The 27,621-nt window shown below is 45.6% G+C and overlaps 1 protein-coding gene across 3 annotated transcripts in view; it reads left to right on the top strand.

Annotated features, from left to right (window-relative positions):
• Window positions 1-2,403: 2,403 nt before the first annotated feature.
• arhgef3 (Rho guanine nucleotide exchange factor (GEF) 3) overlaps window positions 2,404-27,621 on the top strand; it is a 66,849-nt gene continuing 41,631 nt past the window's right edge. The window contains exons 1-3 of one of the 3 annotated variants that reach the window (XM_018725847.2): window positions 2,404-2,687; window positions 2,834-2,945; window positions 18,510-18,576. In XM_018725847.2, the coding sequence (XP_018581363.1) occupies window positions 2,911-2,945; window positions 18,510-18,576 (102 nt within the window). In that variant the 5' untranslated portion in view covers window positions 2,404-2,687; window positions 2,834-2,910. Of the gene's footprint in view, window positions 2,946-17,480; window positions 17,549-18,242; window positions 18,328-18,509; window positions 18,577-27,621 lie in introns of those variants that run through there. The other 2 variants (XM_018725845.2, XM_018725846.2) reach the window with 2 other exon arrangements.

Here is a 27,621-nt window from a genome sequence, read left to right on the forward strand (position 1 = left end):
TACGAATAGTCATTATATAAAGTAAGTTCTCAAAACGAGAATGGTTCGATGAGAAAGATTGGCCAAAGATAAAATGTAGCTGATGCTTGTTCTCAGGGCATCCCCACCAAAGAAAGTCCCCCAGAAAAAGATAAAAAGCAGAATAATAAATGAATTTACGCATCGCTCCACATATCTAACGGGAAGAAATGTCCTACTGTTCCTTATACGCATTGTTTCTTAGTCTGTATTTACAGTCTCATACGCCCGCCGTATAACTCATCATGTGATCATGGGAAACCAGAAGTTTGGTAAAGTCCCGTAAAATCAAGTAAAAGTCCCGAAAAGTCCCACCTTTTAAAATGTGTGACACCTGTTCCGGAGAAAGTTACATTGTGCCCATACAGAAAAAAAAAAGACTATTCAGTGTAATCGTGTACAGTGGTTACATGTATAAAGTGTATGTGAAGGTTAACTCGCATATTGTTGGAATGAACAGAATTATTTCACATCAGCTGGACTGTTTTTTAGGGAAATAACGTTCCATCGGGTTATGCATTCTAACATTAAAGACATACCGCTTGAATTAATATTTTCAGATGGAATTTGGAATTTTTTTTTTTTTTTTTGCTGAAATGTTTAGAGAGCGGAACATAGTTCGACAGCCCTATAGGATTTTAGATGTTGCAAAGCAACTGACAGAAAATGGCTTTGGATATAATTATTAAAAATATAGTTTCTGCCTTAAACAACATCAGGGCTACAGGTCAATCCATCACAAGCATGCCAAGCATTGTGATTTTGTATGATTGTACTCTAATATTACTATTATTCATAGTGTTCTAACTTCCATGTTATACATTATTAAGTATGAAGACTTGTCCCCATCAGGACTGCAACATTTGTCTCTGGCTGTTTTTGGGTCCTCATTTGGTTTTTGACATCAAATGAGACTTGACAGCAATGTATACTTTTGAAACATACATGTTGCATTCTGAAATTTTGTCATGGTAGTTCACTCATTTAGTTTATATTCAATGAGCATATGTTACAGTAGTCATTTTTAAATCTTGTACAATATACCCTTATAAGACTCAAAAAATGTTCATGACTTCAGCCTCTCATTTGAATAACTTTGCAAAGAAGCAACCTTTTCCTTTAATGTAGGATGTAGGGTGCAGAATATTTACACTTTTTTACTTGACAAAAAGTTTTATCCAACGACAGCTGAACTGGGTTAGTACTGCTCTCTTTGGACCCTAAGGTCACAGGTTCAAATCTCAGTCTTTAGCTATAATACACTTGAGCAAGGTACTTACCCTAAAACTGCTCCATAAAAAAGTTACCCACCTATATAAATGGGCAAATAATTGTAAATTGCTTAACACTGTAAGTTACTTTGGAAAAAAGTATTGGATGTATCCTTCTGCTCCCACTCATGAACTCTTTCAAAATAAGGTTTTAATTTTATTTGAACTCTTTGGGTATGGGAAGCACAAAGAAATGTGACAATGATCAAAATGTACTATTAGCTGATGCCTGTGCAATATGCATGTATAGGGGTTTATTTACATTTATTTTAACTGATCTTTCTAAAATCTTATGGTATTCAGTAGTGCAACACCTTTGGAGTGTCCACAAATAGTAGCAACAGTTGTCAGGGAAGTTGTTCACAGGTACTGGGGGCCACACCCAAGTTTGTTATGCTTATGATGGCATGGTAGTTATGAGAAACTCAAATAGTACATTATCTTAGCTATGCTCTCATTCAACAATGGGTACTGTACATTTTACAGTGGATACTCATTTGAGGAGTCTTGGCACAAACTGACTTTTCCAGTCACCTGTGTCACTGAGGTACATGACAAATGTATGACTGCTTAACCTAAAAGCACTAAACAAAATAATTGAATCAAACATGGTACATTGCTTTGGAGAAAAGCATCAGCTAAATTAATAAAATCGAATTTAAACTTTTGAGACATTAGGCCCAAATGATTTCGTTATTTTCTAAATGAATGCATTTTAATGTCTGCCTTTATAAACTATTGTATTACTTCTCTTGGTATATTTAACCAATTTCTTTAGTTTTTACTCCTGATAGACTCCAATCAGACGTAGACCGACCATAGCCAAGACTGCTGTGATTACTGCAGTTGACCAGCAGGTGGCGCGACAGCTGGAGTTGAATTTTTACAACCCTGCTGTTCATATTTCGAATCCCACCTCTTTGTAGCACCTTCTGTCCATCTGGTTCTTACCCTGAACTAATACTGTTAGAATGCAGTGTTGTTCTATAAATGGCTAAATCATTGTAAAGCTGATCCTCTCACATTGCAAGTAACCTTGAACAAAGGCGTCATCTTAATAATACTAGAAAAATCGAACGGAATGTATTATTTATCAGTCATCTCCACAGCGGGCACAGCAACTTGAACTTCCTGCTCCGCGAGAGGCCCAGCAGCGTTGGGGTTTATGCCAGTATTTTAAATTATACGATTCATTTGCAGTTACGGTGCCAAGACGAGCGGGCGACTCAGCGTAGCCGCACCGTACAGAGTAGAGAAGTTTAAGAAACAGAACTGTGTCTGTGTGGGCGGCGCTGAGCGAGCGCGCAGAAACGGAGTGAAACACGGTAAAAATACACGGAGACACAGCGTTGTCGGTGGGTCGGAGGCTGGAACCGCGGAGAATGCGAGAAGAGAACGGTAGATAATCGATGATCCGTACGTCATTATTATATTACATATACTGTGTACAAACTAGTGTGTAAGAGCGGGAAGAGCTCGCATCGGCGAGCGAGAGGAATGTGCTGGACGGATGGAGCGGGATACCACGCTCTCGTCTCGTGCAGCCGCGTGACCGCGTGAAGACCGTGGAGCGAACGCGGATCGTGAGCCCGAGTGTTTCCTCGCGCAGCGCCGCTCACACATGCAGAGAGGAGCGGAGAGCCGCGGGCTTTCGGGGTAAGACCGGCGTCTGCTGTCCCGTCCACCGACACACACAGGGACGCGGGCGGCTCCGTGCGTGAATCGCACGATGATACGCATGATTAAATTATTCAATGATATGATATGATATAATAAATTCTGACGAGACTGAGGAGAGAAACCTTCGGCTTTGATTTACTAACTAAATGCACGAACTAAGCCGGCACGGCGTTTGTTTCCAAACTAAGCCTTAGGCTAAGCGGACCAGTTCTGCTGTACGGCTGAACGCCGCGGCAGTTTTTGTCACCAAGTGTCCGTAGTGTCTGGAATATTACACTGACTTTCTCGAGTTGTTGTGCCGAGGGAGGGGCCCTGCGGCACACCTGGCTGAACCGGCGGCATCGCATCGGTGAGAATACACACACACACACACAAACACACTCTGTGTTACACAGCAGGGACGGAAAAGCGCCGCATGTCATTTTCGAAGCAAACGAAACTGCCGGGCACCTCTCTTAAGTTAGGGGGTGTCTTTACGCACGTTTCACTACCTCGGCTGCGGAACGTGCGCTCGAACGCAAACACATTAATCATGTTTCTCGCGCGAATATTATTTGCCCCCCCGTCTGTCTCTCGAGGAAGTCCTCGCTCGCGAGCTGCTGTGACGAAGCGGAAGGTACGAGGAAACCACCTATCATTTTACAGGGCTGGGAGCCGCAATTTGGAAACGTGCGTTTCTTCCCCCACCCCCCGTTGAACAAGGGAACCCCATTTCTTCATTGTTTGAAATAATACGTCGGAAGTGAAGTTAATGCGGCAGATATTACGCGGTCGAGCGGGTAGCGCTGGTGCCTCACGCACACACACGAACGAAGCGCCCAGGCTGGGCGACTGGGGTTCGAGTTACGTGTTCTCGGGTCTCATGATGATGATTACTACAATCCAAAGTAATGTAAAACTTGCCAAGTATATTTGTGTGGTTCATTTCTATAACGAAGGTTTTTCATGGCGGCTGTCCCGTTCGGACGGTTCGCCTCAGCCCAGGACCCAGGCAGGTCTGAGAGAGACTCGTACTTGATAAAACAGGAGAGGCGAAGAAGAGTAACTTTAGACAGTTCACTTCAGAAGGGAAGAATTAATTTATTAAAAGTGCTGACAGGACATGAGTGAAAAGCAGTGAAGTCCACAGGCTGCTCTTCTTCAGCTGCTTCGGCCGAGGGGAGGACAGCTGTCGGGCCGCCCGAGGGTCCCCAGGGCCACGCCGCGGAGGTCCCGCCACAAATATACTCTCTCTTCTCTCATCTCTTCAAGTTCTCCTTCCACGACTTCGCATGTCCTAACGTGGCACTCTTGTAGATTTCTTCTTGGCAGGAGGAGGAACTCTTTGGGTCCCGCCGATAGGTCCCTTGCAAGGTTTTCAGGGACCTAACTTGTCCGTCTGGTTCAGCAAACTGGACACGTGGCTTCCTTTTCATAGATATTTGTTAATTTTCCAAACAAATTCAAGCTCATGCATATCTCAGACATAGAGCTTCTTTTGCATTAGGCAAGTCCTCTTGTCAGCATGGTCGACACATCAGGAGCAGTGTATACCGGGAAGGGTTCCCCGACTTTCCGAAGGACATCGAGCTTTGAATGTAACGGACACTGTATAGTAATCCTTTGCCTCCTTTCTACAGTAGGTAACTTATTTGAGATCCGCAGCAAAAGGATAAGTTTCCATGCAAAGCATGTTAACGAGTTGTAAAACCATTCCCAGCATTGTTGTTTATAAAATTACTTGAAAGGAAGCAAGAGAGAAACTGAGCCCATGTTTGTGGCTTCTTTGTAGTGTCAGTTGTGAAAGAACCGCATGTGGGAAATGTAGCGTTTGGGAAACTGCTATGTGAACCGTTGCATGTAAATGTCTCCACAAAGGCCGGCTCTACGTAAAGCTACAACATCCAAAAACTAGTTGAATGTTCTAGGCAACCCGAGCATTACGCTGTGGGGTGGGCTGTTTATGCGAAAAACGGCAAAATTTGAGCAGAGGATGCTCCGGGTGGCATCTTCATAGATTGTAGCTTCCGTTGTACTCAACAAATTGACCAATTAAAAATTTTTATGATTAATTCTGGTACCGTGCTTGTTGGGTAGTTGACAGGTAGACACACTGCTGGCTACAAAATGCAATTTCTGAGACGACATCTTCGTGTTTTCTGGAGCCACTTCCTATCTGAAACGGCAGATAATACTCGGTCATTTTGCAGATTATTGCAAACCACGGCGACACCTTGGGTGACGTAGAAAGCTATGTGGTCTGACCTGTTAAGGTTTTTTGACTGGCATCACACTGTCTTCATATACAAAGACTAGAACTTCGCGTAGAACGTCATTTCCGTGTTTTGTTATCTGATCAACAGGTGTTGCTGTGCTCTGGAAACCTTGGGGAACTTGCCCTCTGGCTGTATCACAGGCCAATACACACCGGGATTTGTCTGGTATTCAGGAGCTGCAAGGTTCTGGGTTGTGGGTGTTGGGAAGGGGCTGTTCTAGTGCGGGGCAGAGGGGCATCAAAGCATGCATGGCCATAATCCCCTAGCTAATCTTCTCTTGCTATGTCAGAAATAATCCTCTCCCATGGCCTGACTGCAGTTCTGCCTCTCCGTGCTGTTTGTCGGCATCTCCGCGTTTTGGTTCTCGGTGGTGTTGGCTGCATCTCTCTGGCCGTGTCATTAAGTGATCATCTTTTCCATTTATTTTGCAGATACTTTTCTCCAAAGTGTAGAAAAACGTCAGCATTAATTAATGGAAACGAGTGAATTTCTCAAAAGAAGAGTTATACGTAGAGCCACACAATCGCTGAAGAGTAATCATGTTCCCCAAGTCCACTGTTTTGTCAGAACTCATTGCATATGTAGCTGCCTATAGAGTTGATAGGACATACGGTGGCAACTTATGAGCTTTAGAGTAACAAACTTCTTGCTGTTATAAACGTTTGGAGAAGCATTTATAATTTTCTCATAAATAGAGCTTGCATGCAAATTCATATTGTAAAGCTTCATATGACCCACCAACAGATAGTGACCATGAATAGTCAGCCTTCTCTAGCTTTCTGGCCAGTGTTCTTTACTGTGCTTTGTTGTTTACAATGGCTCATAAATACCCTCACCAGGGGACTGAGAATGTACAGGCACATGCACTTGCGTCCTGCCACACCAGAGGAAGAGGTGCTCTACCACCCTGGTGTCCACGAGCTGGTTAGCGTGAGACGGAGAGAGACGGATTCCGCAGCGCAGCTCTGTTACTGTTCGAAAAGCAGCACCGATGCCTCCCAGCCCGCAGAGCTCTCGTTTTGCCAACATTTACATTTACTGATTTAGCAGATGCTTTTCTCCTAAGAGAATTACAGCAGAGAGCAAACACGAGTGCATTTCACAACAGAAAGGTTGAGTTACAGGTTCAGACACGTGATTCTTGTGGTAGTTCTTTCTGGTGCACATCAAGCCCATAGTTGCATATAGAACTGATGACAAGCCCCCGGCTCGCTTCTTGTTGCATTCGCCCAACGAACCCGCCTCTCGGCCCTAATTCAGGTAATAAGTAGAGGACCCGCTGTATAAATGTGATGGTGGTGGTGGTGCCAATTTTTGGAGCTTTTAGGAGATCAGGAGAGAAGTGGGTCCAGAAGAGGTGCATTTTGAAACCACTCTTGAATGTTGGATTGATGAAGATCCTAGATATTTAGTGCCTGTCATGGTCTCGCTCCTTCTGTCTCCCATCCATTGTTCTGCACCCAATAGGCTGGGCTCGAAAAAAAAGGCTATGGCAGGTTTTGGCTAAACTTGCCGGCTTGATCGCGAGGCGCTTGAGGGCAGGTATCGTTGGAAACGTGCCGTTGAACGTGTTTGAGTTCTGCATGTGTGCGCAATCGTCTTAGTCACTGCCACGGGGGGAGGGGCAGACATCTGAGTGTTTTGGGGGACTGTGGGAACTTCTCTGTCCCTTTGCAGTCTCAGCACGTCACTTACTTACATTGTAGCTGTGTTTTTCCTTATATTGTGTCTCTTGTTCCACAACAGCGCGGATGTCCAGACTTGTTTTCATAGCGTTAGCGAGAACGCTGTCAGAGACCGATGTGACGTAACCATTTTTCATGCCAGTCTTGCTGTCTATTTAAGGTGATCTGAGGCCACTCAGCGTAGGTGCCCAGCCTGTCCCAGCCCTAGTTCAGTTCAGTTTGATGTTTATGTTCAGCTGTATTTAGCAATGCCTTTGGGCTTGGTTATGAAGTTAGGCGTGTCCGGATCCTCTCTATGCCTCTTCCATTACACATCGGACTAGAACTGTAAGCTGGCAGGCAGCCAGATAAATCAAATGCATTTCAAAGAAGCCTGGCGAGTGTTACTGTCTTGTTGGTACCAATAACCTGTGATTGTGTGTACGTGACAAGGGGGACGTGAGACTTGAGTCAAGATCCTCCGCAGGCGCAGCAGCTGAGGTATTCGCATTCTGGGCTCTCGGATTATTCTCTGCATTTGACAGTGACGAATGCGGGATGTGTACTGAGATTATTCTCCTTTTTTGGATGTTGATAGTGTTCATCGGACATTTGACTTATTTTCTGGTCATTATTGATTTTTTTCACGGTGCGGAGATTGGTTCCTTTTTCTTTTTTTTCTGCTGTTGAGGTGCCATTGGGAGCTCAGTCAAGGCAGAAGTAAGGCATGCAGGACAGAATGAGCTCGGATCTCAGATACGCGATCATTGTATTGGTTCACTTCAGCTACGAACCAGGGGGCATCGTTGTCCTGTCCAGCCTTTCCCAGGCCTTTTGCCGAGGTAGTTGGTGAAACTAAGCAGCACTCAAACCTGTATTTTCATTATACTGTTCTATGTGATTATTTTACTTGTACAGATTTGAATAAATAAATACATTTAAGTAAAGTGTGGAATGGACTATACGGAATATGTAAATTGTGCCAAAGCTTAGAACGGTCCAAATCCTTGCATTTTCTATAGGCCAGATATTTTTGTTGCTTTTTTTCCCCCCCATTTCATTTGATTTTAATTTCTTTACCTCTGTAATAAAGAAATTTAAATGCATAAATGGTCTTTAATGCAGTAAAATAATTAAATGCATCCTGTGTTCCACTTTAGCGCTCACATAGTTATTGGACATCAGAAGTGACTCCTTTCTAAAATGAAATGGTTGCTTCTCAACCAACTTTTAAAGCTGTTTCCGTATGCGTGCATGTGCGTGAGACAGCGTGTATATACGTGTGAAACAGAGCAACAGACTCAACAGGAGGCCTTTTTATAGAGTAATAGCTGTAGTTCACGTGTAGCCAAGAGCTACAGTAGAGAAGGATCTCCTACTGTGGCCTAAAACCCAGAATTCTCCTGAAGAGCTATTTGATCCAGTGCAGGAAAGCTGCATATACACACACAGGAACTGTTAAACCCATATCAACTCATGCCTCAAGACTACAATAATTTTCTAGTCAAACATTCCCCTCCATTCTCCAGTGACAATTTGACTACTAGCTTTTGTTTAACATTTTAAAGCAAATTCATGCAAATCATATTAACAGTCATACCAGCGTTACATCTGCTTTGTGCTTCTTGCTGCCGTTTTTTGTACTTTGGTATATTCATGGTCATATTCCTTTCAACGCCACTTGTGACCGTGGTCAACACGTTACATAGCCAGGGAAGACTGGAAGTCTGGTCAGGCACACTAGTTTGTGACCATGCTGGTCTCCTTTACATGTGGGGTATCATATGACCATGAGTTCTATCTGCTGGCGACTGCCCTGACAAATCGGGAACCCAGAGCTGCTGGGGGTTACCATGGTTACCCACATGACACATGCTGTTACGCTGTGAGGAAGAATTCACAGCAGCATAGTGGTGGTTTCCCTGATGGGAGAAGGAAAAGTCCACTATGATGCCAATCCAGTCGTGGTCCAGCAAGACAAATGTGCGAGGCTTTGCTTGCTTCAGACCACCTGTTTGGGCAGAACTGGTGCCATGGGCTTTTGGTACATTAATGTCAGCCAAAATCAACAACTGAAACAGGCGAACATTTGTTCACTTGCACCTGGTTGTAGCCCTGCATCAGCAAGATCTCCTGCATCTGTCATTATATCAGTCGCTTATGTGAAAGTACATTGCTGTTGAAAGTAAGGGGTTCTTCCGTGACACGGAAAGTGCCTTCAAATAATGAACTTGGATTGTGAAGCAGTTCTGCAACCGTGAGTACAATATAAGCACGCTTAAGCAACATTTGCTCTTCCACGATTGCAGTTAATACAGGCTTTTAACCTTTTGTGGTAAGTGGTGGTGGACACGATTTATCTGAACCATGACATCTGGTTTATTAGTATTTATTTTTAAACCTTTTTTTTAAGCATTGTAGAGCTGCACAGTCATGTTACACTATGTACAGACATGAATACTGCGTTGGAGCTCGTAGCTGCTGCCCGTAACTATACAGCTATGCAAAACAGTTGCTGTGGGGAGTGTTGCAAATTATTTTTAGGCTTTTGGCACCTGTTTACTGAATAGTTTTGGTTAAATTGCTAAATATATCTAATATGGCTTATGGATTGCCCCTGGTAGATATTGGGTTGAGCCGGCCATCTGAAGGTTGTTTGATTAACTTTTCATTTGTTAGTTACTTTTAGGATACTGTTACTTTTTGTCTGTCATCTTGTTGTGGCCCAGTCACTAACATGTAACTTAGGGATGATGAATTGTAACCGAAATGTTTTCTGTTCGAATCCCAGTCCTCTCACTGCTTTATTGTGTTTGAGAAAGGCATCTATCCTGAACTTGTCTAGTAGAAATACCTTGCTGTTGAAATTGGGAGGGGGTGTGGTGGTTCAGCAGGTTTGGCCAGGTCCTACTCTCTGGTGGGTCTGGGGTTCGAGTCCCGCTTGGGGTGCCTTGTGATGGACTGGCATCCTGTCCTGGGTGTGTCTCCTCTCCCCTCCAGCCTCATGCCCTGTGTTGCTGGGTTAGGCTCCGGTTTTCCGTGACCACGCTTGGGACAAGCGACTTCAGCAAATGTTTGTGTATGTGTTGAAATTTGTAAGTAACTTTGGTTAAATGTGTCAGCTAAATAACAAATGAATGATATAACTTCTTCCAAGGCAGCTGGTAGCGTAATGGTAGAGCTGTCTCCTTGCAATGGAAGGACACATGTTTGAATCCCCGGTCAACTGTACAATCCCAAAATTATAAGTCGGTGTGGACAAAGGGGTTGGATAAATCATGGTTAATAATAGTACCAAGCAGACTGCATTCATTTATTTGCTTTGCGTTTATCTGATTAGTCTAATGGATAGTATCTTATTTTATTGGCACAGCAGATTTCCTTTATTGTAAATATTATTTGAAAGTGCGTATTGTAGATGTTAACATTGCTTGCTGCTTCATAATATGAAGAAAAAAAAACTTAATTTGAATCAAAGTAACTTTAGTACTTGTGGTTTTTTGTCTCGATGCTCTTTACTTTTACTGAACTATATTTTTGGATGAGAATCCGAAACTTTTACTTAAGTAATTGTTGTTTGAAAGTACAAGTCGTTTTACTTGAGTACTGTGTTTGACTGACTCTGTTGATTTCATATGGCAGACTTGTTGTTTGAAACCATGAGAATGAAATCTTTTTATTAGGAGTTTTGGTGGCTTTTGCATTAGATTATACAAAATAAGAGATTCCATCGAAACTGGGATGGTCCGGATGTCGAAGTTTTCCGACAACTCCTCTTTGTATTTCCGTTTTAGGTCAGACACATAGTCCGTGTATGAAAGATTTGTATCGCTGGAAAGTTTGAGAGAGACTCCCTGAGGTCTGGGCAGGAGGGAAGATGATTCACTGGCATACAATTCCCTGTGTGTGTGTGCGTGCATGCGCATTCTGAAGTATTTAATTGGTATTACTGATTCTAAAAAAATATTCTATTTAGACTTTTAAGAAGAGGAACAACGGCATCGCCTTTTCCTAAATTATGGTGCAGAGGAGTATTAAGCTTCAGCTGTGATGTGACGTTGGATTGGAAGCATGTAGTCATTTTGCGATCTTCAGTTGCTTCTGTTGGTCTTCTCCTCCTAAACCAGCTTTCTATAAGCGGTGATATTTCCTTTTCCTGGCGAGAACGAGACTGTTCCAGTGGCTCTCAAATTCCTCTAATGGAAAAAGCAGCGGAAACTGGTGAAATCAGCTTTTTGTGTCATTTTATTTTACAAACCACCAACCATCTTGAGATCTCCGTCTCTTGAGGCTGTAATTTGTGGAGAAATCTAACTTTAAATATGGTGACGATCGCCTCTCGCACATTTTTTTCAGCCTGGTACGAAATCTTACCCTCCTTGCAGATATAATCAACGGAATTGAGATGTACAACAACTAAAGGTCTGAAAACACTTGATTTTTATGTTTACCTTTTTATTTGACTGATGCTCGGTTTTCACCGTAAATGCAAAGCACATATTTATGGACTTGCTTTCTGGATAAAAAAAATTCTATAGAGCGGTTGCAAATTTCTGCGATAGACTGACATGCCGTTCAGGGTGTTCCCCACTTGGCCTTGTGCCTTGTGCTTCAGGGATTGTCTCCAGATCAATGCTGCCCTGACTTGGACAAGCGGTTAAGGATAGTGAGTGAGTGAGTTGTCAGTTTCTTTAGAATGATTGTGTAACTTAAAAAATGTCCAAGATCAGGTGCACCACGGTGCTCAGTTCTTGGGGCGGTAACGTATGTGGTAATGTTTTAGATGGCTAGTAGTGTACATTTATATGGTAATAAGTCACGGTTCAGCTCCAGTTGTAAAGGAGGACCGGTTCTTACAAAAGGCACATTCTATTAAAAGGTTATGCAGGTTATGATTTCCTGGTTTCAAGTATACTGCAGATTTTTAACACTGAATGTTTTCATATCTTTAACCAAAACCTAATATTAGATAAAGGGCACCTGGGTGAATAAATTACACTTTTTACTTCTTTCATTTATCTAATGAACAAAGTTATCCAACACCAACTGGCGCTGTAAGAAAATGTTGCTTTACGCTGTAATCGGTTGTGCCAGTATTGCAGTGACCGGGTCCAGTGCACCTTAAGACGTCCTTTAGTTCAATACCAGTGTAATATTGTCACTGTAGAGGTATTTGAGCCCACTCTTCAGAATTCAGAAACCTTAAGCCCACTGGGACAAGCAGTTGCTGATGATGGATGGGCGGATGGATGGATGGATGGATGGACGGATGGATGGTATGTTTTCAGTCATTACCTGCAGAAGCTGGTAGCATAGTGGTTAGAGCTGTTGCCTTTGGACCCAAAGGTCACAGGTTTAAGTTTTGCATTTGGTTGTAGTACCCTTAAGCAAGGTACTTAACCAGAATTGCTCCAGTGAAATTACCCAGCAGTGTAAATGGATATATCATTTTGAATAGATTAACATTATAAATTGCTTTGGAGAAAAGCATCAGCTAAATGAATAAATGTAAAGGGCTCATTTCAGGTCCTGCCCCAGCATCTCTGTTGGATTTAAACCTGAACTTAAACTTTTAGGGAGACCCCGTTAAATTGAGCTTCTTTTCAGCCATTCTGATGTGGACTTGCTTTTGTCTTTTGGATCATTACCTTGTCGCATGACCCAGCTGTGATTCTGCTTTGGTTCGCAGACAGAAGAGCGGACATTCTCCTTAAGAATTTTCTGATACGGAGAAGAATTCCCGCTTCCCTCAGTTATGGCGTGGCACCCTGGATTGCTGGTGGGCTGGGCAGGTGGACATTGGGGGGGGGGCATGCAGAGTTCAGAGTCATCAGCTGCCTCGTGGCTTATATGCCCTGTTTCTCTGCTGCACGTGTATCTGTGAGTCCACAAGTGTGTGTGTGTGTGTGTGTGCGTGTGTGTGTGTGCGCGCGCGTGCGCGCACCCCTTGGTACAGACCCAGCCGGCTTGCTGTAAACACAGCCAATGACGAGTCACAAATTCACCTCGGCGGTCTCTTTGGCAAGGGCCCGTAATCCTGCAGCTCCCCGAGATGAGGACGCTGCCGTTTCCTGACGCACCGGCTGGAAAACATGTACTGGGCTCCCCTGCCGCTTTACGAGTCTTTCTGAAGCGCTATCCGATTTCTTGGTTTTCCACGGTAATCCTTGAAGGCTTCGTTTGAGAGGCGCCTCGCAGAGATGGCGCGAAAAGAGCCGAGCTGGAGACGGGGCCGCTAGAGGGCGGTCGCCGCCGCTCTTCCCTTTGCGTTTCACGTGAGAAACCGTTGTTTTGTCGAAAGCTCCGTACAAGGGTTCACTTACTGACGTGCTTTCCACCCAGCCGATGTGGTTAAAATCATTGCCTCGGAGGATGGACCAATATGAGAATGGGGTAGTTTTTTCAGAAACTTTTCGGCTGCGCGTGTGTGTGTGTGTGTGTGTGTGAGACGGAGGGAGACAGACGGACACACGCGACCGTCGCTGTTGACTTTCTCTGGTTGATCCTTCAGGTTCAGATGCTTCGGTGCCGACAGTCAGCTGTTGGGGAAAATAAAGGATTAACAAATTTGTCATGTGGAAAAAGGAAGTGCCAAAGAAAAACGAGGACCAAGCCTGTGTCGTCTTGCGCTGGAAGCCGTTGACGTGCAGCGTCGGTGAAGATCGACTTCCATTTCCAGCTTGGAACCGAGCTTTTTTTTTTTTTCTCCTCCTCCTTATTTGCGAATCAGTTTACTGTTATGCTCAGAAGGCGATCGCGGACAATTGTGGTAATTGGGCCTGGCCGACGCGGATAAGAGATGGGGTGCAATTACGGCTCGGTTTCCCGACGACAGCTGTGTCCCAGCGACAAAGCAATGACGGTCTGAAGCGATGTCCTTGATGCGTTCCAAGGCCGGAGATACGTAAACGAGCCCGGCGGCCGCTTCGGTGGAAGGGAGCCTTTCCTCCCGGCTTTACTGCCGCCGACGGCAGGTGCCCGTCGGATCCCGGCTGTCGATCTCGCGCGTCCAGGTTTTCCCGTGGCGCTTTTTCGCGATCCTGCCGACCGCCGTGTCCTTAAGCTGCGGAAGCATGATCCGGATGGAAGCCTGAGCCTCGGAAAGGCCCCGCGCCCCCATGCTGCTCTCACATGTGGCAGTGTTTACAGTGCGTTTATAGGCCGCGCCTTTTTTTGATGGAGAGCCTGTATAATTAAAGGGAAAAAGCCACTAACCAGTTTTTTGCTGTTCTCACTGAACTTAAACTTAAGTGCAGCACTGAGCACCGCCCCCACGCACGCAAGGGGTATGTTCCTTTCTCTCACATTCTTCTCCTCTGCCGGTGGTTTTTCCGGCCTCCGTTAGAGCCGTCGTTAGGCCTTTTCTGCCGGCTGTGTCTCGCGGCCTTGTAAGATTCTCGACTGGCACCGCCGCGATGTCCGCTCTGGTCACGGATAATGTACCAGTGTGGCAGTTCAGATTTAGTGCCCAGTTTGTACTGCTCTTAGCGTCAGACATCCTCCGTATTAAAGTCGCTCTCAGATATTGGTGTTTTTTATTCCATGGAATCAGGTGAGGCTGTAAAGGCTTCCTCTGTAACTGTATGAAAAGTAAAATGTGGGGGGTCACCAGTTCAAATAGGCCTCCTGATGATTAGTATCTGCTGCAAAAAAGCTGCTCGGATGGTTGGAGTCAACAGCCAACTGTTATTATAGTCATACCTCAACTGAGGAGCGCAGCTGGCAACGGAAGTCGGTTTGTAACTCAGATTTGTTCGTAAGTGCTTAGTAATATAACTGAATCCCTTGATTAATTCACAGGTTAGGTTCTGTTAAAAACATCACATAAAGCTAAAAGCAACTTTAAAGGCTCACTCTTGCGTTCTGTTCTCATCGACATCTCATGCAATGCAGGGCCTCGGTGGAAGTACAGGGTATGAGACGGGATGTAACATGTACGGGGTGCCAGTTCATTACCTTTTGTTAACATGAAGCAACATTAAAGTTAAGTCTACTTTAAAATAGATGAAAATAAAACGAATACTTAATGGTGACCATTTCCCATTCACTGTGGTGTGCTTGAGGGAGGCACAGTGGGTTTGACCTATGCCTGCTCTCTGGTTGGTCTGGGGTTCGAGTCCTGCTTGCAGTGCCCTGTGATGGACTGGTATCCTGTCCTGGGTGCGTCCCCTCCTCCTCCAGCCCTCTGTCCTGTGTTGCCGGGTTGGGCTCTGGCTCGCCGCGAACCCACTTGGGACGAGCGATTTCGGTCTGTCGGTGCGCGTTGTGCTTTACGCAGCAAGATGGTGGTGTGTGAGGCTCCGCAGGACAATGAAACTTTGGGACGGACAAAGTGAGGAGACTTGTGGAGTACTGCAATGAATTATTGTGTGGGGAGAACATATTACAAAGTGTTTGACCTTAAAATCCTGACTGTGTTTTATTGGCCAGGAGGAAGCAACCAGTTCACCACAGAAACATGTTTGTCAGAACCTGGTCCCCTCACCCTAACCATTAAAAAACACAATAGTCTCAGGTGTAATGAATAAAATAGATGTGATGGATGAAATCACCCCTGTACAGCTCTGAGACACTGACCTCTCCCCACCCCCCCCCACCAGCACCATTTCAGTTTTGCTACCCGCAAATAGCAGAAAATTAAGGCTATTTTCACAGCAACACAGACATTTTTGAAAATAGAAGGGCAAAGAAATTTCAGGCAAAAATAAATGTACTCTGTAATGGCAGCATCTTCAAATATGTAACATGAGGTACAAATGCACTATGTAGGTACTTTGTTTTTGCAAAACTACCTGCTGTTCCTCGCCCGGCCACTAGATGGCACTAGGAACTGAAAATATTCTCAAAGTGCCCACAATGTCTTCACTGCTCCCTCCTTCAGCTGGACTTGCAAAATCCTGTTGCTGTTGTTCTCCCTGGAGGTTTTTTCTTTTTTTTTTTTTTTTTTTTTCTCCTGTATTCTTCACACCTTACCTTTTTAGCATTGTATATTAAATCCACTAAAGACAAAAGATGGTAAATCGGAACCGCCGTCCGTAATTCTCCAAATACGTACGATTTAGAAAGAGCAGCCTGTAGAAGGGAGCCGCGGGACGTGAATAAACGGCACGGGCCATTTCAATAACAACCGGTCAAGATGAATTAAGACTGGACAATGTGGTGCATGAGCACTGTAGAAGTGTCCCAAGGGTCTGAGTCATCGTGGCCGTGCAGAAAGCTCATTAGGGCCCACCCATATATGGCTGTTTCCTGCACGATGGCCTCCTGGGACTCCGCTGGCTGCGTCACGTAGGTCCGATCCCCGCTGCGGGATCCCGTTGGTCTCGGCTCCACCCGATTATTAAGATGCTTCTCTCGAGCGTTATCCCAAGAGCATTGTCCAGCTGGGCTTTTTAAAAGGCAGTCCCCAATTAAGATGTCACAGAAACCTTCCAGATTGTGGCCATCTTTTATCCTTGAGCGAAGCTACATGACAGCGGAGGGAAGGAGACGGCCACCTCGAGCTTGTTAAAAGGCAGGAAACGGAACGGGGAGATCGATCACAAAGCGAGGCTCCTCCAAAAAAAACGTAGTGACGACAGTTAAGATTGTCCAAGACGGCTCCGGTCGTCGTCGTCTTCCACCTGTTGGGCGGCTCCGACGTTTGCCGGAAGTTCTCTTTGGTTATCAACATGAGCGAGGGATTTCACTGTGTGAAACACTCTCTAGTGCTTTGGATATTACTCATACCCAGGGTCTGCCTTCGACTCTTCGCGTTGGTGTGTAAAACGTGGTCATTTTCAATGCCGTCGCTGTGATGTCACCTTGTCTTTCTGGTGAGTGGTTTTTTTCCCCCCCCCACGTGACCTTTGTGTGTCGTCACCCCGGGAGCAGACGATCCTCTGGGTGTTGCTCTTCATCTCCTTGTTGGTTCAGAGCAAAGTCCCCTTGAACCCCGACCTCCTGTCGCTTCCCCAGCTGCTGGGTGGGATGGGTACTTTTAGCTGCACGGTGCAGTGCGGTGAAACGCGGTACAGTGTGGCACGATCCTCCACACGGTCAGCTGGTGGCATAGTGGTCAGAGCTGCTGCTTTTGCACCCAAAGGTTGCAGGTTTGAGCCTCACCTCCAGCTGTAGTACCCTTGGGCAAATAATTGTAAGCTTAACAAGCTAAATAAGTAAATGTAAATATAACGTCTCCAGCTTTGTCTGTGTCTGGTCATTGTTCAGACCCCACCAACAGAAGTGGGAGCTGACAGAACGGTCCAGCAAACCCAGAGGAGGTGAATTTGTTTGAGGTACAACGTTAACAGGGTTCTGACCTTCAGTTCTGTGAAGTTGCAGTCGGGGAAGGGGGTGCCAACTAAGGGCTTCGGCGACAAGCAGGGTGTTTGGGATCAATATTTCAGGTTTAGGGTCGCGGGTTGGTTGGGCGGTGCGATGGTGCACGGGATGAAAGCGGATTACTGTGCATGTCGAAAGCGATAATGTTGTGACTGTTGTATTTTTCGTGTCTCCTCCGAGGGTTCGCTTCTGACCCTTTGTGCTGGGATGGAACGTGAATTGAAGGGCACGCGCGGCGTAACGGAACCGAAACCCTGCATATAGCGGAGGATTTCTCATCTCATCTACCGTGCTTTTATTATACAGCTGGGTATTCCGGTAGAGCTTCTCAGCTTGGGTACGTACTCAGGGGTACAACAGCAGGCCCCCTCCTGTGATTCACAGCAGCAGACCCCAGGTTACAGTCCAAGCGCTTATGCGGTTTGCTGCCTGCTCCGTATTGGTGCAGGGAGTGTTCGGCGACGGCATTCCAACCCTCCTTTGTGTGTGGCCTAGGTGATGCAGCAGTACAAAATGCAAAGCTCGCACCGGGGATTTAAAATATGCGGAATCGATCGTTTAATTGTAGACGCGGGCAATTAAATGATGTATTTGGAGCTGCTTCTGACTTTGACTGAATAACCCCTAAGGTGTTCCGTGTAAGTGAACGCCTTTGGTCCGTGCTGCGCGCGCTGTACATTCCTGCAGGTTCGCAGGCCCACGGAAAGATGGGCTGGAATGTAAAAGATGCAAAGCGCTCAGAAACGACGTGCATTTTCTTCTCGGTGTCCTCCCGATGAGAACGTTGACTCAAATAAGCCGGGCGTGTCAAATACCCGACTTAACAAGTCATCTTCCGTACCGCAGCACCAAGACCAAATATCTTGAAATCGAGTATTACTTTTTTTTAATTTCACCATGATAGTCATATCTGACTTCCAGTTACATTTAGGACATGTGACTATTCCAGCTGGTATCTGAAGACCATATCGATCGAGGGTCTTTGAATATCTGATGTCTCGGTTTCTGAGATTCTCCTTCCTTCGGGACAGCTTTTCCTCAGCAATTCCTGATGGCTGCGACTCCGGGCTGGATAAATACGCCGAGCGTTTCCTCATCAGCAGACCACGACGACGTGTAATTATGCGGCTACTCTTCTCCAGCATCCAAGGGGCAGATACGCGTCGAGATTGTTGGTGTCGCCCTTCGAACCAATGCAGGAAGGAGTCCTGCTCACGGTGGACGTATCTTTTTAGCGAGGGCACGGTTTCACGCGGCAACATTTTAAGCGCTTCTCTCCTCTCCTCCTTTCCTTCTAGGCCGGAGCTGCAAAAAAAAAGTTCCTTCTCCCTCTTCCCGCTGACAAATGGCTGGCCTTTGCAGGGGGTAAGTTTTTAAACATTTGGCCATTTCTGATAATTGATGGTGACACTTTTTATTCCTTTGATGGCTTATACACATTTGTTTAAGTTCAAGTACACATTTTGCAGTAAAATAATGGGCTGGAATATAATGTTTAGTTTCCCTACTGTTTTCTGTTTTTTTTTTTTTTTTTTTTTTAAGTTTCTCATCAGGAATAACCCTTAATCACCACAGAGAGTATCGTGCGGTTGTTTTACTTGGCTGATTTCTTTCTAAACCTGCGAACGCATTGATTTCATTTTTTTTTTTTTTTTTTTTTTAAAATTCACAACAGGTGTTCAATAGAACCGACTAGAGATGCGTGGAACGGAAATTAAATTAGACGGAAACAAACAAAGGAGAAGCTGATCCGAAAGGACGCAGCATTCCGAGATGCGGGCAGGGCTCCAAATTGGCATTGTCGCAGCATATTTGTCATCGAACGAACGTGAGGCGCTGGCGCTCGGTCGGCTCCCTCTGCCGTCTCTCCAGCACGGAGGCGGAAGGGCATCTGCGCATCGTCAAACCGGGCTCGGCACCGACCCGGGATGCTGCCGGAGCGCCGGAGTCAGGTTCCTGCTGGGTTACCACGCCAACAGGCCCCCGCTGGCTTGGGCGTAATTAGGTTGCAGGGTCCTAGGAGGGAGTAGTATTTACTGTAAACAGAGTCCTCCTGCTGTGCTTCATTTCTGCCACCCGTTCCTCATTAATTTCATTCGGAGAGCCGGCTCGGTTCGGATGTGCTCGTGGGCTCTCCGCATTCCTTGCTTGCATGCGGCCCTCTTTAATAGTCTCTGAAGGCTATTAAGGCTGCATTACAGTAGAAGGTCCCCTTTTCATTTTTTGTCCTTTACGTCTTGTAGCTTTTTCAGAAATAACACCCGTTCAAAGGTTAAAAATAGCAAGCGCTTCATTCGGCTCATTACCGCGAACGACAGAATTTTGTTTCTGCGACTAGTTTCCCCGGCGACACCCGAGCAGGTACTCCGATTCTCGGCTCCCGGTTTGGAACGTGTCGCCCCGTTACCCGGGAGAGGCGCCGCGCGCCGTCCCGTTCCGCTTCCCGTACGTCGGACGCGGTTATTCTGTAAGTCGGCTTGACGTCGGTGCGGTTTTGTTCAAAAACGGCTTCGCTGCTTTCATTTTTCTGCGGAGGGGTGCGAACTAAGAAGGATGACGTGAGCAGAGCAAGTAGCTCTCGTTGGATCCCGGGGAAACGAGTGTTGGCTTGACTGAGGGAGTCACTACTACCGCTGTGTGGACTGGACGTCTGACGTGTCCCCTAACTTCCTCGTCTCCGGGGTACCGTAGCCAATACCGCTCCGTGAGAGACGGGACTCGGCTGTTTTCGTGTCCTCTACCTGAGACCTTGTGACATACCAGCGCAGGGCGCTTCGCATTTCTGTCCCGTCTCAGCCTTTGTGTTGAGTGCATGCCACTTTGTTGTTGTTTTTCTTGTTTTTAAAATGTAAGGAATGTATCGCCATTGTTCGTACTCCAGATGTCCCCGTCTGGACTGGCGAGGGAAGTACGATAACATCCTCTGTGCGCGTGTTTTGATTTTGCGTGAGGTGACTACAATGAGCGGTCAACAGAGGCCATTAGAACGTGAACTGAAGTGTTTCGAGGGCCTCGTCGCCAGAGCGTCCCGGGGAAAAGGGCCGAAGCGCCGAGTAACGCTGCCGTTTTGTCCGTGCCGTTGCTCGTCCCGGACGGCTTGCGTCGCGCCTCCCGCGTGGCGCGTGGAAGCACCTTGGGGAGCAGTGCCACATGTAGCTCAAAAATCTTTTCTTACCGCAGAAATTTAATGCGCCTAAAGCTTCAAAATTACATTCAAGAATAAAATTCTAGCATTTCTAGGCATTTCCTAAGAACGTTTCTTTCTTCAGCTTCTTCATCAATCACAAAGTTCAGCGTTAGAGTAGTTTAAAGTGCATCGCGTCAATCGGCCCTCGTAATTCAGTTGGCGTAGACGCCGTTTTCGGGGCCCGCGAACACCTAAATCTGGCCCAGCTTGTGGAGATGGTCACGCGGAACAGAGGACGTGGGGACGGCCGGACCCAACCGCAGGGTCGTTCGGCAGGAACCGAAGGGCCAGGCGAGTTCTCGTCGTAGGGGACGGGCGAAGAGTCGGTCGATTGGCGGTCGGAGTGGGAACGGGGATCCGTGGACGCTGTCGGGAGACGAGGCGAACGGTCCGAAACTGGGGAACGAAGGAGATCGGGACACGAGCACAAAGGGGGACGGGAGCGAAGGGGCTGAGGGGGATCTCGTAAAGGCGAGCGCTCCGATTGTTGTCCGGTGCACGATCGGCGTTGTCTGGTGCCGTTGATTGCGGTGCGAGCGCGGACGTGACAGAGGCACGACGGCACGACGAAGGACTTCAGCCGGGCAGATGGGTCCGTAGGCCTTCGCCTTCGGCTCGTTCTCGCTAAATCTGCCGGAGGAAACGGCCGACGAAGGCGAGTAGAGCAGAGCATCCCGCACGAGGAGGGCCAGCGAAGAGCTGCCGGACAGCATGTTGAACAAGTCTGCGAAGACAGCTAGACAGACAGGAAATGGAGCCTTCCTGCTCTGCTCTTAAAAGCTCGCTGCCTCTCAGTGTTTATTAACGAAAGAACTTTACTTAAACATCTGCATTTACTTTAGGCAATCTGGTGTCCTTATGGCTGTATATTAATAACTCTTAAAAAAGAAGGGAACTTCTTTTATAGTGTTGCATTCCCTGCAAATATGTAATGTTTTGGTAAATTATGATGAAATATCTCCAGGGATGTAACAACTGTTCTGGAATCCTTGTGTAATAATCTTGCCATTTTGCAGCATGCTTTTGTTCTCTGTATTTGTCCTTGCTTGAGTAACACACACACACACACACACACACACACCACCCGAAACCACTTATCCCAGGCAGGGTCGCGGGGAGCCAGAGCCTAACCCAGCAGCACAGGGCACAAGGCCGGAGGGGGAGGGGATGCACCCAGGATGGGACGCCAGTCCATCGCAAGGCACCCCAAGCGGGACTCGAACCCTAGACCCACTGGAGAGCAGGACCTGGTCAAACCTATTGCACCACTGCGCCCCCTCTGTTTAAGTAACACGCAAGTTCAATATATAGTGTCCGCCCTGAAGGATTTGACAAAGAGAATGTTAAGCAGTTAATTCGAATCCTTCTTGACCTGCTCTCGTTTTTTGCACTTTGCGTTGAAGTAATAGTAAGTAGCCTACTTCAGTACTCTGCTGGGCCCAAGATGCGTAGATGCTGAGCTGAAAAGTTCTTGTTACCTGTGACATAGTGACAGCTGTCACGTGTTTGTTTCTAACAGTGAGCCCTGAAATCGGTAAAGGCCCGGCCTGTCCCTCCTACCTATAATCAAATTGGGTTCATTACGGTACGTTTCCTTACAATATTCCCCAGAGTAATCTTGAGTCATACCGCATTTAAATACTGTAAACCCTGGGAAAAGCCTTGTGTTGTGAGTAATTTGTTTTGTGGGCTGATTTTGAAATGAACATGATAGCGAAGAGTGTGGAGTGTAATTTTTTGTTGTTTTTTTTAAATTGCTATTTAATTGTTACTTTTCCCGGGGGGGGTTCGGTGGCATGGTGGTGCAGTGGGTTGGACCGGGTCCTGCTCTCCGGTGTGTCTGAGGTTTGAGTCCCACTTGGGGTGCCTTGTGATGGACTGGTGTCCCGTCCCGGGTATGTCCCCTCCCCCTTCAGCCTCATGCCCTGAGTTGCTGGGTTAGGCTGTGGTTCCCTGCGACCCTGTATGGGACAAGTGGTTTGGAAAGTGTGTGTGTGTGTGTTTTCAAATTTGTACTCAAGGGTGTAATAGCAGTGTCACTTTAAAGAGATTTGAAAGTTTTTGAAATATGCGTCCCTCGTGTTTCGGAGCACCGCATCTCGGGTCTCCGTTCTGACGTGGATAGGATGGCCTCCTTTAACCTTCCCGGCAGCTTATCCGCGATCGCAAGCCGAGCCGCCTCGGCCAGGAACAGGCGCGCGGCGTTTCCGCCAGCTGACTGCTGGGTGGGCAGGCTGGAGGTTCCCCACTGGTGCGACCCACAGCAGAGGGCACAGCGCTGCACAGCCACCAGCGACATTTCTGGCTTTTTTTTTTTTTTTAAATCCAGGCTGCTGATTGATTGCGTGTTCTGTGTTATTGTTGTGTGGTTTTTTTTTTTTATTATTATTTTGCTTTGCTTGATTTAGATCGTTGCGGGGACTTTGTTTGGTGCTGGTTTACGTTGGCAGCAGAAGCCGATGATATCGGGGCCTATTGTACGCGGATCTTGGACCGAGTTCAGTGACTGGCAACTCTGCTCGCGGTGTCCGCACCTGGTAATCTAATAAATTTACTTATGACCCCTTGGAAAACAAATCATTCAATTATTGTATGCAGTCCCTGCCCTTCATTGTTTTTAAATAAACGAAGCTGACGCGCGAAAGCTCTCCGCGAGTGGCTTTTCACCTGCGGTATTTGTCCGTCCCGAGTTGTTTCTAAGTGGACAGGAAAGAGAAGCAAAGATTTAATATGAATATGTTCTCAGAAGAACACGTCAGGTAGAAACTGTGAAATGCGTTCCATGTGGATTATGAATATTTTTAAACGTTGTCCCGTTTTGAAAATGTGGTAAGATGCCCTGGATTTTCAACGTTACGACATGAAGTTCTTTTATTTTAAGAAATCGTGCTGTTTAAACATATCACAGAGGTTTCCTTTATCTGTGTAAAATGTAATTACACTTAAGCAGACAAAAAAGCTTAAGCATTTGGCAGCCATCGAAGACCATCGCAGGGTCTCATGTTGCTTCTTCCACATTTAGGTTGACCAACAACAGGCCGCGTGACCCATACTTGTGACCGACTTCCCATCGTGTTCTTTGTTTAATCGAGCTGTAGACCACTTTCTGCTTGTTTAAGTCATTCTGTAAAGAAAAAAAAAAAAGGCACCCATATTGGTGTGGAAAGAAAAGCGACGAGTCTCCGTGAAGGTGACCGTATGTTTGCCAAGTCGCTAAACTGCTAAACCCTCAGAGCATGTAATCATCGAAACGACGAAAGCAGAAAGGCCCTCCTGACTTGACATTAACATAATGAAATAAGGTAAAAAGAAAATGTATTTTGGAGCAAGTCTTCTAAATTTTCTCTCTTAGCAGGAAAGTAAAATAAAACGATGAAATATTGTGTAGTTTGAAAACCCTTCTTTAATTCACGGTGTAAAAAGAATTGGTACTGTATAACATCTATAAAATTTTAGCTGCGGCAGTCTAAAAATAATTTTGTTACAACTTGTTATACAATCAAGAGATGTGAATAAATAAATTGTGATAGGTCTCTGTATAATCCATTTATCAACTTACACCCTGGTAATGAAATGTAAATGTAAAGAATTTGACAGTGAAATAAATCACAGCACCTTTAAACAAGGTGGTTGCTTGAACCATCTGGCAGAAATTGTCAAATTATATAATGAGCATCTGTATTTATTGGTTACATCTCCTGCTACGCAAATGTTATCTCAGAAAACTTAAAGCATATAGAACTAATACACCATAGTACATGGACTGCTTCAAAGTTTAGACTGGTTTTCTAGATTTTCTCGATTTTATTGGCTGTTTGAAAGCTAAACATGAGACAAGAGGAAAGCCTTTTTTTAAACCCACTCTTGCGTTTCTCGCCTGTTATTGATTGAGCCAACATGAGCAATTATGTTTTCATCTGATTTATGTTCTAAAGGAAACAAACGCTGGTTTATAAGTAGTCATTTCCCTAGATACCATAGTGAGAAATATGAGTTTTTTCCAGTAACCACATCACAACATTGGCTCCATCGACTGTTCTCTTTCAAGGGGTGCGGTCCCATCCGATCCTTACATTGTTCTCTGCATGCAGCTGTGAAAGGAAGGTCTTCTTTAAAGCTTGACTTTAACTAGTCATGTTGTACTGGAAGTGAAATCAGTGATCAAAATAGTATGTTATTATTACATTACTAACGGTGTAATTCCATTAGAAGATTCCACGGAAGCTCCTAACGTGATTATCTAACCATGTGACAGGCGAGACCAAAGTCATCTTTTTTCCCCCTCGCTTAATTATCAATAAAGTGTTAGTCAAGCAAGTATAATAGCAACACACCTATGGGTGCTGTATTTTTGTTTTTAGACAGAAATCACATTTACATTCCACCAAGCTTAGCAAGACGTCTTAAAATGCTTTTCACAGACTCGCGGCGCTCTGCTTCGTTTTCTTGGAAACGGTAAGTTTAGGAGGGCCATCGTTTGTTTCCCCCCCAGTGTGTGTGTGTGTGTGTGTGTGTGTGTGTGTGTGTGTGTGTGTGTGTGTGTGTGCGCGCGCTCGCACTTTCTTCTGAGTGCCACAGAGAGGCACCAGTGGAAGCTGTTTACTTCAGCATGTGGAGACACTTCCGATACCTTAACTGTAAAGGACTGTAACGGATACAGAACAACTGCAGGTTTTTACCGTGGCTGTTATTACAGTGGGTCGGCTCGAGACGTCATGGTTGGAGCGGCTGCTTTTGGCTCCGGAGGTTGCCGGTTCGATCCCCGCCTCTGGCTATAGTGCCCTGGAGCGATGTGCCGGCCCTGCAATTGCTCCAGTACCTTCGGCCGGCTGCGTGCCTGGGTACCTAGTTGCGGCCTTGCAATGGACTGGCGTCCTATCCAGGGTGTGCCCCCCACCCCTTCAGCCTTGCGCCCAGTGTCTCCGGGATAGGATCCGGCTCAACGCGACCCCTGGCGGCGTTATTGCACTGGTTTACAAATGTCTGAGTTACGAATTTTTAAAGAAACAAAACGTTTTCCGATATATTTTTGATGACATTTTCTTAGCCGTTCCGTTCTGTTGTGAAACAAACGTGAGCCGCATTTCTGCAATCAGCCATTAGTTGTCAGTGGAAACGGAGCCAAACAAATGAGAAGCGTAGGGTCGACTCGATTTAAACGGCTACCTCGGCGTTTACGGATCACGTGTGCGTTCGTGAGCAATAAAAAGACGAGGAATGTTTTTTGGAATGAATAGTCAAGAATCAGCATTGAATAGGAGTTTGTGGAGGCGAGGTATTTTTTCATTTTCAGTTGTTTTAAATCAGTGCCTTTCAAAGTGGAAGGTATAATAAAGAGGTCATTATAAGACCTCCTATAGCTCTTTTTATTTGTTGGCGCTATATCCGAGATTTTACCGAACGTAACCCGTAAATAAAATGATTTACCCGTATTATTAAGCTTTTATTGATTGTTTTGGTAATAAAGCAAGTTAAATGTTGTCAGACGCTGATGAATATTGCACAAGCTTATTGGAAGAATAGAAGGACATGGAAATTATGTGCTTTTTTGTTTCCGGTAACCGCGGAACGGTTTCGTTTTCTGACGTCGTTTGAAGTTAATCAAAGAATAAAAAGTGTTACATTTCCACTGTGCCCGTAGGACGGGCCTCTGGACCACCACAACCCTTAAGCGTCATGAATGGATGGATGGGTGGAGGTGTGACAGAGTATTTTACACTCCTCATTGCTTTTTCAGAGGTTTTTACTGAACCTAATCTCTGAACCATTGGAGAGGTTTTGCTTCATCTGGCAGTGTTAAACTTTTGGAGGTAATGGCAGTCAGAGATTATAATTTAATGCCTGCATTTTTATTACGCAGACGTTCTTCTGCAGCTACAGGCCTGACTTTGATTACGTTTAAAAATTATGACACTGGGAAGTAGATGCACAGCTGGACTACAGAGTAGACTTGAAAGTAATATAAATTCTATGGATCTTTAAACGGGATGTGTCATTTTGTGCCGAGTGAGTCATGATTCACAAAGTGCAGCGGATTATTAGTCAAACAGCAAAAAGAAGAGGCAGAAAATAAAGAAAGGCCTAAAAGTTGAAATGGCTCTTAACCGTGGAGCCGTTTTTACGCTCTTCCATCGAGTGTTACTTACCGCGTGGTGTGTTACTTCCAGAGCCAAAAAAAATCTCGGTTAATGTCAGTGGCGTCTGTTACATAACATCCTGCGTTGTACTGTTTGTTTAGGGAAAGTGTCTCATCGGTGTCATGAGGAACAATGGCCAAACTGCGCAAGGACCCTCCGAACACCTTCAAAAATACCCCACAGCCTTTCTTTGAAGGGTTTCATTCGGTGAAACATATAGACAGATGCCAGCTTTATTAATCCCGACGGAAATTGCACGAGGTGACATCGTACCGCAGATGTACGGTGAGAGGGACACTAGAACGTGAGAAATAAAGTAGCACAGGCAGCTTGGTACCACTTATATGTCCTGGTACTGGCTCATTTCTTATTGTTTACTAGAGTCTCTCTCACACACACATACCTCATTGTTAAAAGATTACACATTGACCTGTGTTGTGTCTCCTGCTACATTCTTGTGAGGAGTTGTGATTTTTCGGGGACATCGGTGCTTCTGTAGGTCACCGAGGAAGTTTTCGATTTGGAGAAACGGTCTGTTAACGGCCCGCGTTCGCGACTTTTCCCTGGCTTGGGTTTACGCTCAGTTGGAAAGAAGGTGTTCTGCGGGGCAGATTTGCATTTGACTCGTATCCAGGAAATATCTCACGGATGTCCCTTGGTTTCCAGGAAGCGTGATTCGGTGGGGCTTCCTTGCCTCCAGCCTTCTGATGTTAAAAAAATATATATATATCTTTCTGGTAGTTACACAGCTAACAAAGAAAGAAAGTAGTCCCAATGCTTTATGCACATCTATTCTCTGGTAAATAATGGACTGCTTCATTTGTACAGAAAGTATTGTAATTTCTGTAGGTTTTTTTTTATGTCTTTGGCATCGAATGGCCTTCACACACTTGACCGAATTTTTTAACAGGATACAAAGACACACTTTCCTTGTTTTGAAATAACAAATATGTTGTTCCAAGAACCCGGCAAAATGTCTCGTCTCCGAAATATGAAATGTGTCCATCAGCTGTGCCAGCCGCAAAGAATCGTATTTTATGCGAGCTTGCGCTCGGCGATAAACGCTCCGATCGCTTGTAAATCGAA

This window comes from Scleropages formosus, chromosome 22 (genome assembly GCF_900964775.1).
Source record: "Scleropages formosus chromosome 22, fSclFor1.1, whole genome shotgun sequence".
Taxonomy (NCBI): Eukaryota; Metazoa; Chordata; class Actinopteri; order Osteoglossiformes; family Osteoglossidae; genus Scleropages; species Scleropages formosus.